Source organism: Passer montanus, unplaced genomic scaffold (assembly GCF_014805655.1).
Source record: "Passer montanus isolate IOZ18808 unplaced genomic scaffold, ASM1480565v1 scaffold58, whole genome shotgun sequence".
In the NCBI taxonomy this organism is placed as follows: domain Eukaryota; kingdom Metazoa; phylum Chordata; class Aves; order Passeriformes; family Passeridae; genus Passer; species Passer montanus.
Window position 1 is genome coordinate 2,137,210 of NW_024370816.1, and position 15,685 is coordinate 2,152,894.

Below are 15,685 nucleotides of genomic sequence, written 5' to 3' on the forward strand. Positions count from 1 at the left end.
GAGAGGAGTTAAAATATTTCCTTGAGGCTCTTCAGTTTAGAAAATGTAGAGAGGAACTGGCTCAAGTCAGACTACTGTGTGTGAACAGGGAAAAATAACTATTACTTGAAATAAAATGCTACTACCCATTTATCTGTCTTCCAGCCCTCTCTGTCAGCTAACATGTTGACTGACTGTGGAGGTGGCTGAGAGAGCAGACAGTAACCTGCCTTTTCTGGAGAAAAGGTAGCAGTGGGAAGTCTCAGAAGGACTTATAAAATGAAAAGTAGGACAGCAGATAAAAAAAAAAGTCAGGAAAACCAAGAGATTTTGTTCTTTTCCTCTACAGTGCAGCATTCACTTGTTTTCTTATAATCTCCAGCAGCTATCAACCAGATTTATGCAGTGCTGTCTCTGTTCAGAGACTTTGAGGGACAAGAGAGCTAACGCTCAGGCTTCAAATGTTCTTAGCTGGTTATCAGCTAAAGGCAGATCATTTTGTTGCTTACATCAGAATAAACCTGGAGTTACTATAGTGACATGAGGGTAGAAACATTAATAAATTCAATGTAAGTGAAAAGAGATTTCAGGCCTGCATATAACTCGCTGCCATTTAAAAAAAATATTTCAAGCCACTTTGTGTCTACCATCAAGTATTCAAAATTACATTACCAGCTAAACTGATGGAAGATACATATACATAAAACGTTGCATTTTCTTCTGAAGAAAATATTTTCTTGAACATGGAATTTTTTTTGACTTTACATTAAGTATTACCTCAAGACTAACTGCTTTTCATGCTACTCTCTTTATCTGTGACATCTAACATGTTTTGCAAGATCATCCTCTTGAGCTTTATCCTTCTCTCAAAAAGTCAAGCAACAAATTCAGCAGCAGTGGGGTAATTAAATATTTCAAAGACTATTTAAGGAGCAGTTTTTACAAAATAAAAAATAATGTATTACAAAATAAGTAATTTACCAATAGTAGAGATTCATTTACAACTTTTAGAACTTGTTACTATCCACCCTGCAGTAAAAAAATCAAAACTGGAGGAACCGTAAGCAGATTCTGTGACCAGGGAGTGGCTAATATTGATGGGAAGACTTTTTTCTTGAAGGATTTCAACACAGAAAACCAGTACTATATGATGAGATGAAGCTGAACATGAAAACTACATGGAACAGGTTTATATAAGAGACCTAAATGTATTCTTCTTCAAATTCAGCTACAAATGTGGTTGCTTTTTTTTTTAATGTCCATATAACTCTCACATGGGACCACGCGGGAGACATTTTAGCCTAGTACATGATGCACCAATCTTCCTGACCTAGGTTCTTACACCATTTCATACAATTGTATTCTAATTTCTGAGCCAAGATGGTATTTCTGCACTTTGCAAGGCTTTTCACTGGTTTTACATCTACAGAGGATATTGAGGGATCAAAATGAGAGAAAGAAAGATCAGTTGTGACCTACCTTTGAGAAAAGCATCCTGTCCCAGAAATGCAACACCAAATGCTAAGAGTTTAAGCCACAAAAACATGGTTATTTCTGGAAATCAGGCGTATCCTTATGAAACAGCATGTGTCTCTCTGGAAAGCAAAATAAAGGTTATCTGTCTGCAAAAGAATTTCTTCAAAAATGCTGAACCCAGAAGGAGACTAACTAGGCACATACATTGCACTGCCTGCTTATCTGAGAAGGAGCTGCTTCCTCTCTTACCCTAACTAACCACTTGCAAACTCGCAATGCACTGTAGTGATGTCAGAGACAATTACTTCTTAAAAAAAACTTCTTTCAGTTTCCAGGAAGTCAAAGGGGTTTTTCTTAGGTTCCTGCAGTAATACTTAGCTTCCTTATTTCAACTAAAGTAGATTATTTTCAGCTATTTCTTTCTTTGTACTTAGGAGCTACACAAGACTCACTTTTCATAGGGCTGGATTTAGCAAAGTCATTTTTTTTCCTTCATGTGCACTTTTCTGCACACATTCACTGATTCCCATATATGTTATCTATGCTTCTTGAGATTTCTGTTGAGAGAAAAGAGAAACCCTAACCATGGATCACCAAAACACTTGTTTTGACAACAAGGCCTTCATAAAAATGCATCCTCAGGTGAAGTAACTGATGATTAAATTAAAACCATTTAAACATGGTTTAGATCTAGATGATCTAGATGATCTCTAGAGGTCCATTCCAACCCTACCGATTTCATGATTTGGTGGAATATATTTCTGAATCCTTCAACAAGGATATTCTTCTGGGTATGACAGTCATACACAACAAATCGATAGAGGCAGTCCAATTCTGCTTTCTGTAATGTTTAGAATTGAAGAACTCAATACAATTCTTTACCATGATAGTGCAAGAGGAGCGTTGTAGCTTTCATGGACTTAATACAAGGTACAGCAAAGACATTTTCCCTCACTGCATGCAGTGAGGCAGTTCTCAACAACTTGGCAACAAATATCCCTTATACAGTAGACTACAAGGGGATGAAATGTTCTATTGCTTCTCTTATTGAAAATCTCCAAGGTTCTAAAAGAACCAGCAGAACCCTGTCATAAGACAGATAAAGAAAGGAAGAGAATACTTTTGTGCTGCCTATTCATAAGTCCTTCAGGCTTCCTAAGCAACACACAGGGAAAAGTTGCACAAATTCACTAAATAATTCACAATCTACATGACTGAATCAAATTCCTCATAAGATTAAATACATCTTCTACAATTTTGAGTCAAGTCTTACAACACAGGCCAAAATCTTAGCTTTCATTAAGCAGCATGTCTCCATACAAAGTGGCTGTAATAATAATTATATTGTAAATGTGTTCAGAACAAAACTGATCCAATGATATTGATCTGACACCTCAGAGATTCCAATTTTCATATAAAATAACCTCATCACCCTGGAGTTGTCACAAATTAAATTTGTACTATAGCCATACATATGCAACTCTGGCATCTTAGTCCCTTTTATCCTAGACAAATGCAGGATACCAGCATGGCTGACGTGTGCCATTGGATGAGCAGAGTGCATGACATCCTGTGAAGAACCTCCTGTAAAGGTTCTCAAAAAGAACCAGGCTCCATTCCCACCTGACATTCCCCAGTAATTTTATACAATCTCCACTCAACTCCTCAAGCTGTGACCCCAAGACAAATTTGTGCAGAATGGACTTTTCTGGCTGTGTGATATTTACAGAGCTTCCACAGCACTGAAATATTGCTGTGGAATACCCTGTCTATTTAATGAGAACATCACAAACTCCAGGGATCCCACTGTTCTAGGTATACTGCTAACCGTAAACCATCAGCTGTCAAAATTAATGACCAAAGTTACAAATTTATATAAGAAGGACACAGAACTGTTGGAGAAAGTCCAGAGGAGGGTCACAAAGTTGATAAGAGGATTAGAGCACCTTCCCTATGAAAAGAGGTTGGGAAAGTTCAGGCTGTTCAGCCTGGAGAAAGTTGTGTGGAGACCTCATCTGAAGAGGCCTAGAGGGAAGCCAAAGGACTCTTCATCAAGAACTGTAGTGACAGGACAAGGAGTAAAAAGTACAAGTTGAAAAAAGGGAAATTTAGGTTAGATATTAGGAAGAAATTCTTTACTGTGAGGGTGGTTACTGGAACAGGTTGTCCAGGGAGGTTGTGGGTGTCCAAACACTGGCAGTGTTCAAGGCCAGGCTGGATAAGGCCTTGTGCAACCTGGCTAGTGGGAGACCTCCCTGCCCACTACAGGAGGGTTGACACTGGATGATCTTCAAGGGCCCTTCCAACCTTTAACATTCTATGATTCTGTTAGAACTCATGAAGTCTTTTTCCAGACATAAACTGCAGTCTACTTTCCCAAGGTTAAACCCAAAACTTTCCTTTTGAGGGAAGAGAATTAATTTACTCCACTTGCACATTAAACAATGAACTTAAAATAAATCCTTTCTCAGGACAGAGCCTGAATTTTTAATTGGCCAACATGATTATGTCAGTATGTAACTAGAGCAGTATACTTCCCCTGTCCTGGAAAGAATCAAAGCCAGAAACATCCATTTGTATTAATAAGGATTTCTAAAATGACATTAAAAATGTGCAGCTGCTTAAGTTACCCATTTCTTTGGAAATCTTTCTCTTTTGTACTCATCCCCCTGGGTAACCTAGGAGCGAGAGTCTGGTTCTCTCACTGCTAATAAGACCACAGCATGGGAGCCAGGAGCTGTGATCCTCAAAACACTCCTCACACCCATCTATGCGCACATCCTCTCATAAGACATCAGACAAAACTGCTGTAGGTGCTCAGTGACTGATGTTAGACAGTGCAAAAGCTCTGCCCAGATAACAGTCTTAGAGCTAGCTGAGAGACACCAAGGTCTCTCATAGCCTCCACAGTCCCTGCTAACTTGCTTTCTACCAGGAGGTGTTTCTCTAGCTCTGTTTTTTAAGTGGCATGGCCCAGAGACATCAGATTGCAGGGTGAGACAGAGAGAGGGAGGGAGCAAGCACACATGCATGACACTTCTGCCCCAGAACAACTCCACCATATGCTAATGCAGCTAAAAAATACCTTACTGTTCTTTGGGGAGAAGCCAAGGAGCTGCATTCCAGTGAAGAGCAGAGCAAAGTACATAACAGCCATAAAACTCACCACTATTTACCCTAAAAGAAGGGAGAGCATGAACTCTTCAACTATGTGATATTATTCTGAGATTCCCTTTTTCTACTCCAAGAATGTTCTCCAAACCATTCCCTATCTCTGCCTGGTACTACTGAGCCAGGAGGAAATAGACTGGAAAGACTAAAGCAAGGCAACAGTAGCAATAACCAGGGTATAAACAGCATCTCGATACAGCCACAAGCCAAATAAATCTGTGTCTCAGGTTGGATTGTCACAGGCTGTCCCCAAAGATTGGCCCCCCCTGCATCTGCCACCAGATATCAACAGCCACACTTCCCCTGCACTCTGCCACCCACAAAGGACCGTTCCTGGTGCTCACTGTGCTTAATGCCATAGGAAGCAGGACTGAAAGACACCAGTGAAACCTCACTCTGTTTGTTCTCTCTTCTTATGTTTTCATGCTGCTCAGTTTCACCCTATGCTCATTTCCCTAAGAGTTTAGCCAGATAACACTGCAGCATTCACATTCCTCACACAACACAACTTCCAAGTCCAGATTATCAAAGTCATTATGGTTTCACTTTGGCATTCATCACCAGGATTTTTAACTCGGATTTATTTGGTTTTTGGAAGGTATAATGGCGTGGAGGGGGAGGATTAATTCAGGCAATGGTGTTCTTCACTGGTACCTAAACCCAATGCTGCTTTGTGTAAATGTGTTGACAAAATGTAGTATGAATTCATTTTCTCAATCAATGTATTCTCAAGAACTCACCTGTGTTTTCCTTTTGTTCAGAGGCCTTGAAAGAATAAATTACAAAGCATGTAACTAAATAAAAAATAAATTATCTACACACTCCATACATCATTTTTATTTAAAGTAATGCAGACTTCTTTTTGCATAAGTGCATACTTGCACTGAACTAATCTCATATGACTCAGCTCAGTTAGAGTGATGCTCAGCATACTGCATACCAGAATTAAACAGTTCACAGAAACTGAAGTCACATGCTTTTGCAAACACAAAGGGAGAGAGTATAAATTTATCCCAAGGGCAACTCTGTTTAAATCAAGGGGGCTACCTGCATTAAGCATTTTATCCAGTAAAATTAATTTGACAGTCTTACTGTGAAAATATTGTTCATGTTGGAGAACATATCTTATAGCAGTCTTAATGTTTCACTGAACATTTGCTAAGGAATCTATTTTTTACATACTTTTTCAGGCTTGTTTTCAATTGCCAAGAACTATTTCCTGAAGAAAGAAAACATTTCTATTTAATGTGTCATATTGGATCAAATTATTTTAAGGTCAAGAGTAAACAATAGAGCTCTTTGTGCAAGCATACTGCTCTGCTGCTATCAACCCTCAGGCAAAGATGATTTGACATCTTCACTTCACATGTTGCCTGCATGATCTGTGCTGTACCTGCTCAGGACAGAGAACGTATTCTGGTATCCCTGAGGCACTCTGCACAATCTGGCCCAAAATGAGCAATAAGAAGCTCTTGGAAGTGCCAGACACCTACTTCTTGCTTACACATAAAATCAAGGCAGGATAACAGTGGCTCAGTTATTGTGAAATGAACGTTCTTGAATAGCTCCTTTTAACATGCCCACTTAGAATTTGCTACCCTTAAACAGTGTCAGCATACGCATAAGCCCTGGGATTTGTTAGATTTGTGCTGAACATCTGCTCTGTCTCCTGGTTCTGAATGAGTGCTGGATGCTGAGGACAGCTCAGGATTTAACTTTGTCTAAGATGTTCAAATGTTGCACTGTGAATGAGATCATTTTATATTATGAAACATCAATAAACATTTTTACCCATAGCATCTTTTCTTTGTATCCTTCCATCATTCACTTTGAAAGGGAAAATGAAAAGCAGGGATGACAATTAATTGAGTATTTGCTTCTCCTGGACCACTTCTTGAACTCTCATTTAGAAGAGCTCTTCAACAGTGTCAGATCTTTCCTCCTCTTAGTCCTATTCTGCTTCCCCCCTCCCCGCCATTTTCACTTCCTAGTACAAACTTCTGGGTTCTGTAGGCACTCATATGACTCTCTCAACAAATGAAGAACCACAGTTTTAAAGGGCAGTGAGCTGAATTCCAGGCAGGACATTGTTGTCTGAACAATCAGGCTGAAAGTCAGGAATACTACCCCAGCTGGAGCTACTAAACAAGCTCCCTCTGTGCAGGGTCTCCCCTATCACCTTCACAAAATCCACCATGTCTTCAGCTAAACTGCTTACTTACTTGCTGATGGTAGCAAGTAAGTATTATAGCTAATCTATACCTGCTGGTTAATTTTCCCAAATTATATGCAGACTTATACTTAATTACATAACACTCTGCAGTAAATGCTGTCTTACCTGCAGCATAAAGTCACAGTTGGGCCATGTTTGCAGAAGGCCTGACAGAACACAAGTAAAGCAATGGTAGCACCTGCCAACACACAAAAGAGCCCATATAGAAAAAGAAGAAAATGCTTACAAACAGTCTTTTTCAAAGTCTTTACATTCTGGTTTCATTGCAGATCACTGGGTATTGCTATATCTCCTGAACATTGTTTCCTGTGTGCTCTGCACCAAAAATTAAGACCAGTCTGTTTATTCTGAAGGTAATACACAGGGTGTGCTTTTTTTTCATTGTTTTTTAATGCTCAACTCCAGCTGAAGCAGGCCAGGACCAGGGTCAGGGTAGGCTACTGAATCTGTATTTCAGGCTATCTTCCTGCAATATGCTAACTGCTCTCTAGTCTCTGTTGAGCAGACCAGCTTGCTTTCTATGAGTTCTCTGTCCCATCTTCTCTTCTTCCCAAGGAGATATCTTCTGTGATTTTAACTTCTATATCCTTTGCTTCTACCACTGTATTCTGCTTCCACCCAGACTGCTCCTCACCTGGGGTGCCAGATTCATTGTCATACCCTATTAGCTGTAGTCTACAAGTTGTCCTGGTGTTTCACTATCTGTCAGATGACAGTGCTTATAGCCAAGATTATTTGTGTGCATTTTTCCAATAAAACACAGGATTACTCTATAGCAAATGTTTTTCTAACATCCCAGCTATGATTATGTTTTAGATGGACATGCAGTTCCACAGCTGATTGTAGTCATTAATAAATAGAAGCGCAAAATGCCTTTGAGCAAGGTATTTATGAGCACAAACCACAAATATTTACCCAGAAGGCTGGTCTGCTTCCAGCGATACTGTCGGTCATCTTCTGATAGCCCATCTCCCGCCCGTCTTTACTTTGTGACAAGATTTTTCTCTCTGGGGCTGTCCAAAAGGGTTAGAGAAATGTCTCCAAAGATAAGCATATGGCAGGCATTACTTCTTCCTCAGTGGCTTCTCAAGAAACTACTGCTATAAATCTACAAGAGTCTGGAAGATTTCTATAATCTAAACTCACAATAGTCATCTTTGAATTTGAAACAGTTAGGAACCCAAACTGATCCCACTGATTTATTTACCTTGTACATCAGGGTCTGTATCTCCCTCCCTCAGTTTCCATGCCTCTAAGCCATTCAGTTTATTTGTTTCACACACACTACAAGCCATCTTAAACTGTCATGAGTTCATAGTGCTGATACTCTGCAAAAAAAAAAAAAAAGTCAGTCTAAAGACGCACTGGATGTCTTGGTTTATTCTCACACTAAGAAAACAACAGAATATTTAACAAAGGCAATAAATTCTAAGCTTTAAAGAAAAAGAGTAATGCAAAAGTCATTCATGTAATTGAAAATATTTCTTTGTCACTTCAAGTTAATGGGCATAATTAGAGTCAGCTAACAGAGGTGCAAAAATATTGGATATATATTTTTAATGTAACAATCATATAAACAGTAGACTCATGCACAACAAATTTTGGCAGAGTCAAGCAAACATTTGACTGATTTACAACAGGTAAGAGAAAAGACAGCACTGGGAAGTCAAACACTGAAATAAACATTTTTTGTTGTTGTTGTTATTTGGGTTCTATAGCTAATTTCTATTTCACTATAGGACATTTCATAATAAGCACTCAAAGACAGCACAAATTGGCTATTTTAACTGGGTCACAAAGCTCAAAAAACATATTGCTGAGGCCTTATAGATACATAAAATCTGTGCATACAGTGCAATGGAAGTGCCAAAAATAACCAAAAAAGGATGGTGGAAGAGGAGGAGGGGAAGTTGGTAATCCCATGCTGTGGTATTCCCCAAACACCTGGAATTCTCAGAGTGTGTAAACCACTGAATCACATGAGAAGCAAAACAGTATCAGATTCATTTGTTTCACGAAAAAAACCCCTTCCATGTTTCTCATGAAACAGGACCCTAAGAAACACCACAATTTCATAACTGTTTTATATGTGCTTGTGTGTACACTGCTAAAAATCTAGTCTCTGTCAAAAAAAAAAAGAATAAAACATAGTATCACTACTACTGTTTCTAAGTTTTATTCTAAAAAGCGATAAAATGTTGTCAATATAAATTGTAAACAAGAATAGCTCATTTTTCCCATACCAAGCTCAGGGTGATATACTAATTTGGTAATATGTTCTCACTCCCCAGATCAGCATAAAATAATTGCACATCCTCTTTCTGCCTTACAGCAAGTGTTACTTCCTACACTTAGTGCGTTAGGAAATATCACAGAAGATGAAACTTCATGCAACAATTATTTAGCAAGAGTCTCTGTCTGTTTTTGTCTTCTTCTCATAAGAAGATCCTCTTTAGAGTTTGTGAGATTCTAAGTTAAAATACAGAAGCATTATTTAAAACTTATTTTGATGCAAACCAAAAATAAAGTGCCAGTTCCTAGAACAAAGTCGATCTGTCAAGCCTGCAATCTTGTAAACAAAAATTAAGCTTTTTCCTTCAGAAAAAGCTATGCTGAGCTATCTGAAACTCATTTTAGTTTCATATCCCAGCTTAACTTTCAGTTTACTGAGGTTCAGAAAGTTGCTCCACACTGATCAATAGAGACACATGCTGGAGGGATGAATTTCCTGACTTTACCCACTCCATCAGCACACTGTCATTCTAGGTGGAGGAGACCATGGGAAAATACAGATTCACAAATAAATTTGTCTAAGAAAAGCAAATAACCTGTTCATTTTCCTTTCCTTCTTCTACTGTAAACAGGAACAAACGAAAGACAGATGATAGCAAACAAAACAAGACCTGCCTGCCCTCCACTGTCCCTGATCAAAGAATCCTTGGTGCTACTCCTTACTCCTTGCTCTCAGAACCTTCCTTTTTCCAAATTTCCCACATCAGTCTGAAAAAAATCCTGAACTGTCTCCCTGCTGTGCACAGACAGTTCACCTTCTTGAATCATGAATCTGTAAGGTCAGCCTTACAATACATTGTATTGTAGCTTCAAATACCTTTCACATACTGCTACAATTTTTGGGCACCAAAAGACAAGTCCTGAGGAAAACAAGCTCCGTGCATATTTTTGCATGAGGAACATGAGCAGGGTGAGAAAAGAGAAGTTCAGAAACAAGGTGGGAAGAGCTTTTCTCTGCTGCTTCCACAATGGCCTCTGCTCTACTCCAAGAGGTAACAGGAAGTAGAAAAAGGAATTTGGAGAAAGCCTGGGTTTTATACATGTCCTAGCTCATGTTAGAAAGTTGAGCAGCTGAAAATGTACATAGTCTTTGTATAACCATATAACCACGGGATCTCTCTGAAGATCATGCATCTATTCCTATTTACCTATTTTAAATAGTTCTATGCTTTCATTAACATTCAGATTAAATAAGGGGCAGAATAGTTTGGTTTTCATGATCTACAATAGTTAAATTATGTAAAACCAGTTTTATAAATTATCTACCAATCATCCAAACCACCTACAACCATTTATTGAACAAGTAAGAGCTCAAAAGGAAAAACAAAACCCCGAAGTCCTGTCAAATAGATTATTTATCTTGAATCCCAGCAAATACCCACTTAAACTACTTACAGTACTTTTTATGCTGTATTTGTAAAAAAATCTATGTAGTTGAAGCAAGTTTTGTTTAACTGCAACAACAGATATATTTAATACCTTTACTGTCATGAAAGATCACCAGCAGTGTTTTTCAGGATTGTCAGATTAAGACTATTAGACCAAATAAAGCTATAACTGAAAAACAATAAAAATTTCTGACTGCTGCTTCTTGTTCTTGCCTCAGCTTGGCCCATAAATCGATGCTGCTCTCAGCTTTCCAAGCTGGTTTCACTTTCTGGTTCCTGTATAATAATTACCAAGGCCCAGAAATGGTGCAGAGCTGCAAAATTCATAACCGAGGAACTGAATATAACCTTCTTTTCCAGCTAAGTGAAATTCCAGCTACATCAGTGAAGCCACATTTTCATTTATGCTGTCTCTGGTAGGTATCTTTGCAGATAGAGTTTCTGGAGATCAGCTAAGGCATTTTGATGCAGCCCACTGTGGGTCCCTGAAGTAAGGAATACTCTGAAAATAGCAGTGTTGATATCCTGGCCCTCAATCCCCAACCTCAATTTAACACACTGAAACACTTGAGGTGAGTGCATGCCTTCTTACCTTTGGATTGTTTGGGTGAAAGCATTGATCCTTTGGGGACAACTATCTGATATCTCAGCATTCATTCTGTACATCAGAGGTACCAAGCTCCTTTTCACCAATCTGCCTGCCACAGGTGCCAGCTCTTTCTTACTGAAAGCAGAAAAGTACAGAGACAGATAAATACCATGCATATTCTCATCTAAGAACAACATTAAAGATTTGGAAAAACTTTTAGAGTCAGGTGCCTCAGGTTTTCCTCAATTGATAAGCTGCTCTCTTAGTTCTTGTCATGATACACTGGGTGATTTGAAGCTTGCACTGAGCTAAAGCACACCTGACGCTGAACCCCAGGTGCTGCAGGACCTATAAACCCTGCTCTGGGGCAGGAGAGAAGTTGCAGAAATGTGCAGACATTTGAAGTTCTGTCCAGTCCAAGTGCTGAGAGCACATCTCTCGCTCTTCCTGGTCCTTGACTGCTCTTTCAGCTTGTCAATACCTCCCTTTTGACATGATAGGACTTCTGTACAGGGCAAAATGATCTACACAGCCCTCCCCAAAACACTTTTGGGCAGCACCTCTGATGGGATGCATTTTATGTTTCAGTGTATCTTGGCTTGTACTTCAATCACATCTTTTAATCTACCTGCGGTATACACAGTTACCAGTATCTCTTCCACCCCTTACCTGCTGAAGTATGAGTTTGAGTTTTCTCTGTTTAAAAAGATATAGCTGTCACTTCATGGCCATTTCTGCAGGATTATTTGGAATAATTTGAACACTTTCATCATTGCTTGACATACACTGCTAGTGCAGAGATTTGTGTTGTCCTTCTCCTAAGGTGGGGACAAGCACTGACAGAGGCTTTCTTTTCTCCCCAGCTGTCCCTTGACACAGCAGTGTTCAGGAAAGGCACCCTTTGACAGCCAGCTCTGTGCAGCGCACTCATGTTCTGGTCAAGCAATGCAATTGTGAGTGGAAGGGAAGGAGAGGAGAGGAAGAGGAGAGCACAGGATAAAAGCAGATCATGGAGCAAAAAGTGGTGGCCACTGAGAGCTCTTCATATGCAAGTAGGATGCTGGTAAAAATCTCAGCAGAGAAAGCACTGACACCAGTACAATGCAATGTGCTTTTACTACCTCCAGCTCCACCTAGATGTCAGGCTGCTGTGCTCCACCCTCAGCTCCACAGGCGTTTGTGAAGTCCCAAGAAGTGCTCCAAAAGGGCAATGATCCACAGGATTCTCAGTGCAGGATTCTCAGGATGATTCACAGGATTCCCAGTAGGTACATACAGGAACATGTACATGAGCGTGTAAGGATGGTGATGTTGCAGAATAGTTGCCATTTTTCGATTGAAGGGTTATCAGGCAAAGAGGATCCTTTAAATCTTTTGTGTTCCATGGTGCACAAAAAACTTTGAGCATATACTTTTAAGCAGCTCACACTGCCCAGCTCAGCAAGGGTCATGTTCAAATTTGCTGCTAAAGTTAATGTCAATAGCATTTAAAGGGTCTCTTCTTGGAAGCTTTTAGCTCTAAGAACCATAGCAAATACATATCTAGCAAGAGACACAGTAACTTAAATTTATAACCTGACCTTGAATTATGGGAAAGTACTTTATAACATTCCAGATTTATGATTTTATTTCCTGGTGACCCTGACTATAAAAATGAGGCTGGACTTAAAGAAGAAAGTACTTTTCTGGTTTTCTTAACAAGGTGTCCTTGAGCTGTATAATCTCATAACATAAACCAGACAATCTTTTAAGAAATCTATGTTCTCCCTTATTTGTCTCATAGCTAAAGGCTTTAAAACCAAGATGAGGTATGTACTTCCTCACATCCACAGATGCAGAGGCACTGAGCAAAATTCTAGCTTGTATTATGCAAATTTCTTGAGAGTATGATATTCTTTTTCTCCATATCCAAATTTTACAAATACCTTTTCTCTTTCTTTTCAGAAAGAGAGTTGTAGCCTACACAAAGATTTGTAGCCTACACAATCTTTGCATCATAACATTTCCAAATTTTCAAATTTATATCAAGAAAAATATCCATTCTTAGCTACAATAAAATTCAGAGGTAAATGCTTTACAGTCTTATGGACTCACTTTTTCAGTGATGTGTAAACAGACCACTTGTCCTGCAATCATTATAATTTTCTAGAACAGGATTTCACTACAGAAAACTCAAATATATTCACTGCTATTCACTTGACAGCTTAAACTGATAATAACACACATGCTTATACTTAATTATTCCTTCCTGTTTAGGAGTCAAGACCAAAACCAAAGCCTTAAGTTATTGCATTATTTTCTGTTACAGTTTTTCACCTCTCACTCATCTTACAATTATATAGGGAATGGGAGCACCAAACAAAGAAGCAGAGAAAGTAGCTTCAAAAATTTGAAGTTTACTTTGCAGTTACTTTCTCTTTCCTGGTTTTCAGGAGTAACTATAAAAAAAGCTCAAATTTTATTTTATTATTTTCTTCAAAGGGTTGCTGGGAATAGAATTCAAATTATCAGAGGTTCCCTTTCTTATTTAGGGCCACTGACTGACCCTAAGAAAAATGTATTGAGGCATTAGATGTATTTGTTTGAAATACTTGATATTGAAATTCAAACAGTTCTTCAAGCAGAATTCCTAACAAGAAGGATTTGTGACAGGGAGTCTACAAGATTTACTTTGAAGAAAGAAAATGTGTGTTTAAGAGACCCTCGAACCTTCAAAAGAACACCTCCTTCAAAAGGCCCCACCTCACAGCTATAAGGGGTTTTCAGAAGTTAATCTATTTACATAAAGTGGAAAGACTTGCAAACTGTACAAGGCAATTACTGAAAACAGTGGTGTAGTATTGAACAAAATGGTCCCGATTTTCCTTGGTTTTTTTTTTCAAAGAAATCCATGATTTCTTTCACCTACACTAAAACTATAGAACAAATCCTATAGTTCTTACTAAAAAAAAAAAAAAAAAAAAGCAGATTTCCTGATGGTCTTAGGTGGAAAGAAATTGAATACTCCTGTGAGGTGAAGGACAGAAAGAAAAGGAACTTGAAAAGACAATCCATAAGAAAGAAAAATTGCATTTAAAATGCACCAAATAAACACTAAAGACCTATTACCACATATTTGAGCAGCTTTTCCTGACATTTCTATGACTACACCTATGTCTGTTTAGACACATATATATGCTTGTGTACTCATGCACCATTCCACACAGAGCTGTCCAGATGAAAAGCCTGTCCCATCCTTTTTAGCTTTAGCTAGAATACATGGAAACCAACATACTCGTTGCTAACATCAGTAAATGCAATGAAATCTTCAAGCCATTTCCCAGTACTTAGACTTTCCTCTGTTGGACTTTTGAAGGCTGCTGCTGTATGGTTGCTGTGCAGAGCCTGTGATTCAGTAACATGAGTGAAAATCATGAGCCTGAAAACATTTAACTGAGCTCTGGGTAATTACAGAAGAAGAAATACAGCCTCCAAGGCCTCTCCCTTTCCCCACAAGGATCTTAGTGCAAGCTAAGTACACTAACTCTAACAGTTACAGCCTAGATGAATGCAGGAGTTTTTCCTCTTTATATGCCTTGAACAAACCTTAGAAATCAAACTTCACCACTTTTTCCCCACTGCTTCCTGCAGCTGTTAGACAACCTGAGAGACATCATGGAATGCAAGAAAGGACCGGGTCATCTCTGTGTCCTCTCTAGACCAGGACACAGACAAAGCTCTCCACAGACTGCAGGAGAGGCCCTGTCAAGCCACAGCACTTACGGCGCTTGACTCTGGGGGCTGAGGATGCCTCTTTGCGGCTGCCTCAGGGGTCAAGCAAACTGCCGGTGGGTGTGGAACTAAAACACCTTCATTCTCAAGTAGGAGTCTGTGTTCAAATCATGCTCCTGCACAGAACTCTAGTTTTCCTTGCGAAATTATTATTTAGGTCAGTTTTCTAAAACAAACAGATTCTTTGACAAGGTAGGCTGAAAAGCTGCTATGAAGATTTGTAAGCCAAATAACAGGATAACACATACCTAACCACAGGCATAAACATATTTTCACACAAACCTTTGATTTGTTTGTAGCAACCTTATCAGATACTGTCTGAGGAAAGGGGAAAGTTCCCATAGCCAAGTCATCCCTTTATATATTTAACCTGCAAACTTCAAAACAGCAAAATTTTATATAGAGGAAGTAGAAGTTACTGTAAAGAGTCAGGTTTCTGAACTTCTTACCGTCAGCTCCCCTCCCACCCTTTAATTCACATACCTATTGACACAGGTTTCCATGCTGTAGGTGCCTTGTTATTTCTTCAGTATCATCAATACCTATAATAACAGGTGTTTCACATGCTGCAGAACTGCAGAAACAGAAACGTGAGACAGTCAGAAGAAAACACTAATATCAAAGATATTACAGTAAGAGGGGGTAATTTATACTTGGAAATTTCAAGGAAATGATAGTGCTTTACCTGTAATGCTTCAGAGCAGTCCCCAGCGTAACAGCACACATTCCTGTTGGGGTTTTTTCCTGGAGTGCATGGGACATAATATGCACATTATGAAAAATATA

At 39.0% G+C, this 15,685-nt stretch overlaps 1 protein-coding gene across 6 annotated transcripts in view; it reads right to left on the reverse strand.

Annotated features, from left to right (window-relative positions):
* The window catches only part of PTPRC (protein tyrosine phosphatase receptor type C), a 71,696-nt gene extending 56,011 nt beyond the window's left edge, over positions 1 to 15,685 (reverse strand). Inside the window, exons 1-7 of one of the 6 annotated variants that reach the window (XM_039726397.1) lie at positions 15,585 to 15,685; positions 15,383 to 15,473; positions 11,132 to 11,263; positions 8,067 to 8,187; positions 7,775 to 7,872; positions 6,965 to 7,037; positions 1,459 to 1,574 (exon numbers count right to left, since the gene is read on the reverse strand). In XM_039726397.1, coding sequence (XP_039582331.1) covers positions 1,459 to 1,525 — 67 coding nt within the window. In that variant the 5' untranslated portion in view covers positions 1,526 to 1,574; positions 6,965 to 7,037; positions 7,775 to 7,872; ... (2 more) ...; positions 15,383 to 15,473; positions 15,585 to 15,685. Of the gene's footprint in view, positions 1 to 1,458; positions 1,575 to 1,659; positions 1,740 to 6,964; positions 7,038 to 7,774; positions 7,873 to 8,066; positions 8,188 to 11,131; positions 11,264 to 12,249; positions 12,348 to 15,382; positions 15,474 to 15,584 lie in introns of those variants that run through there. The other 5 variants (XM_039726400.1, XM_039726402.1, XM_039726398.1 and 2 more) reach the window with 5 other exon arrangements.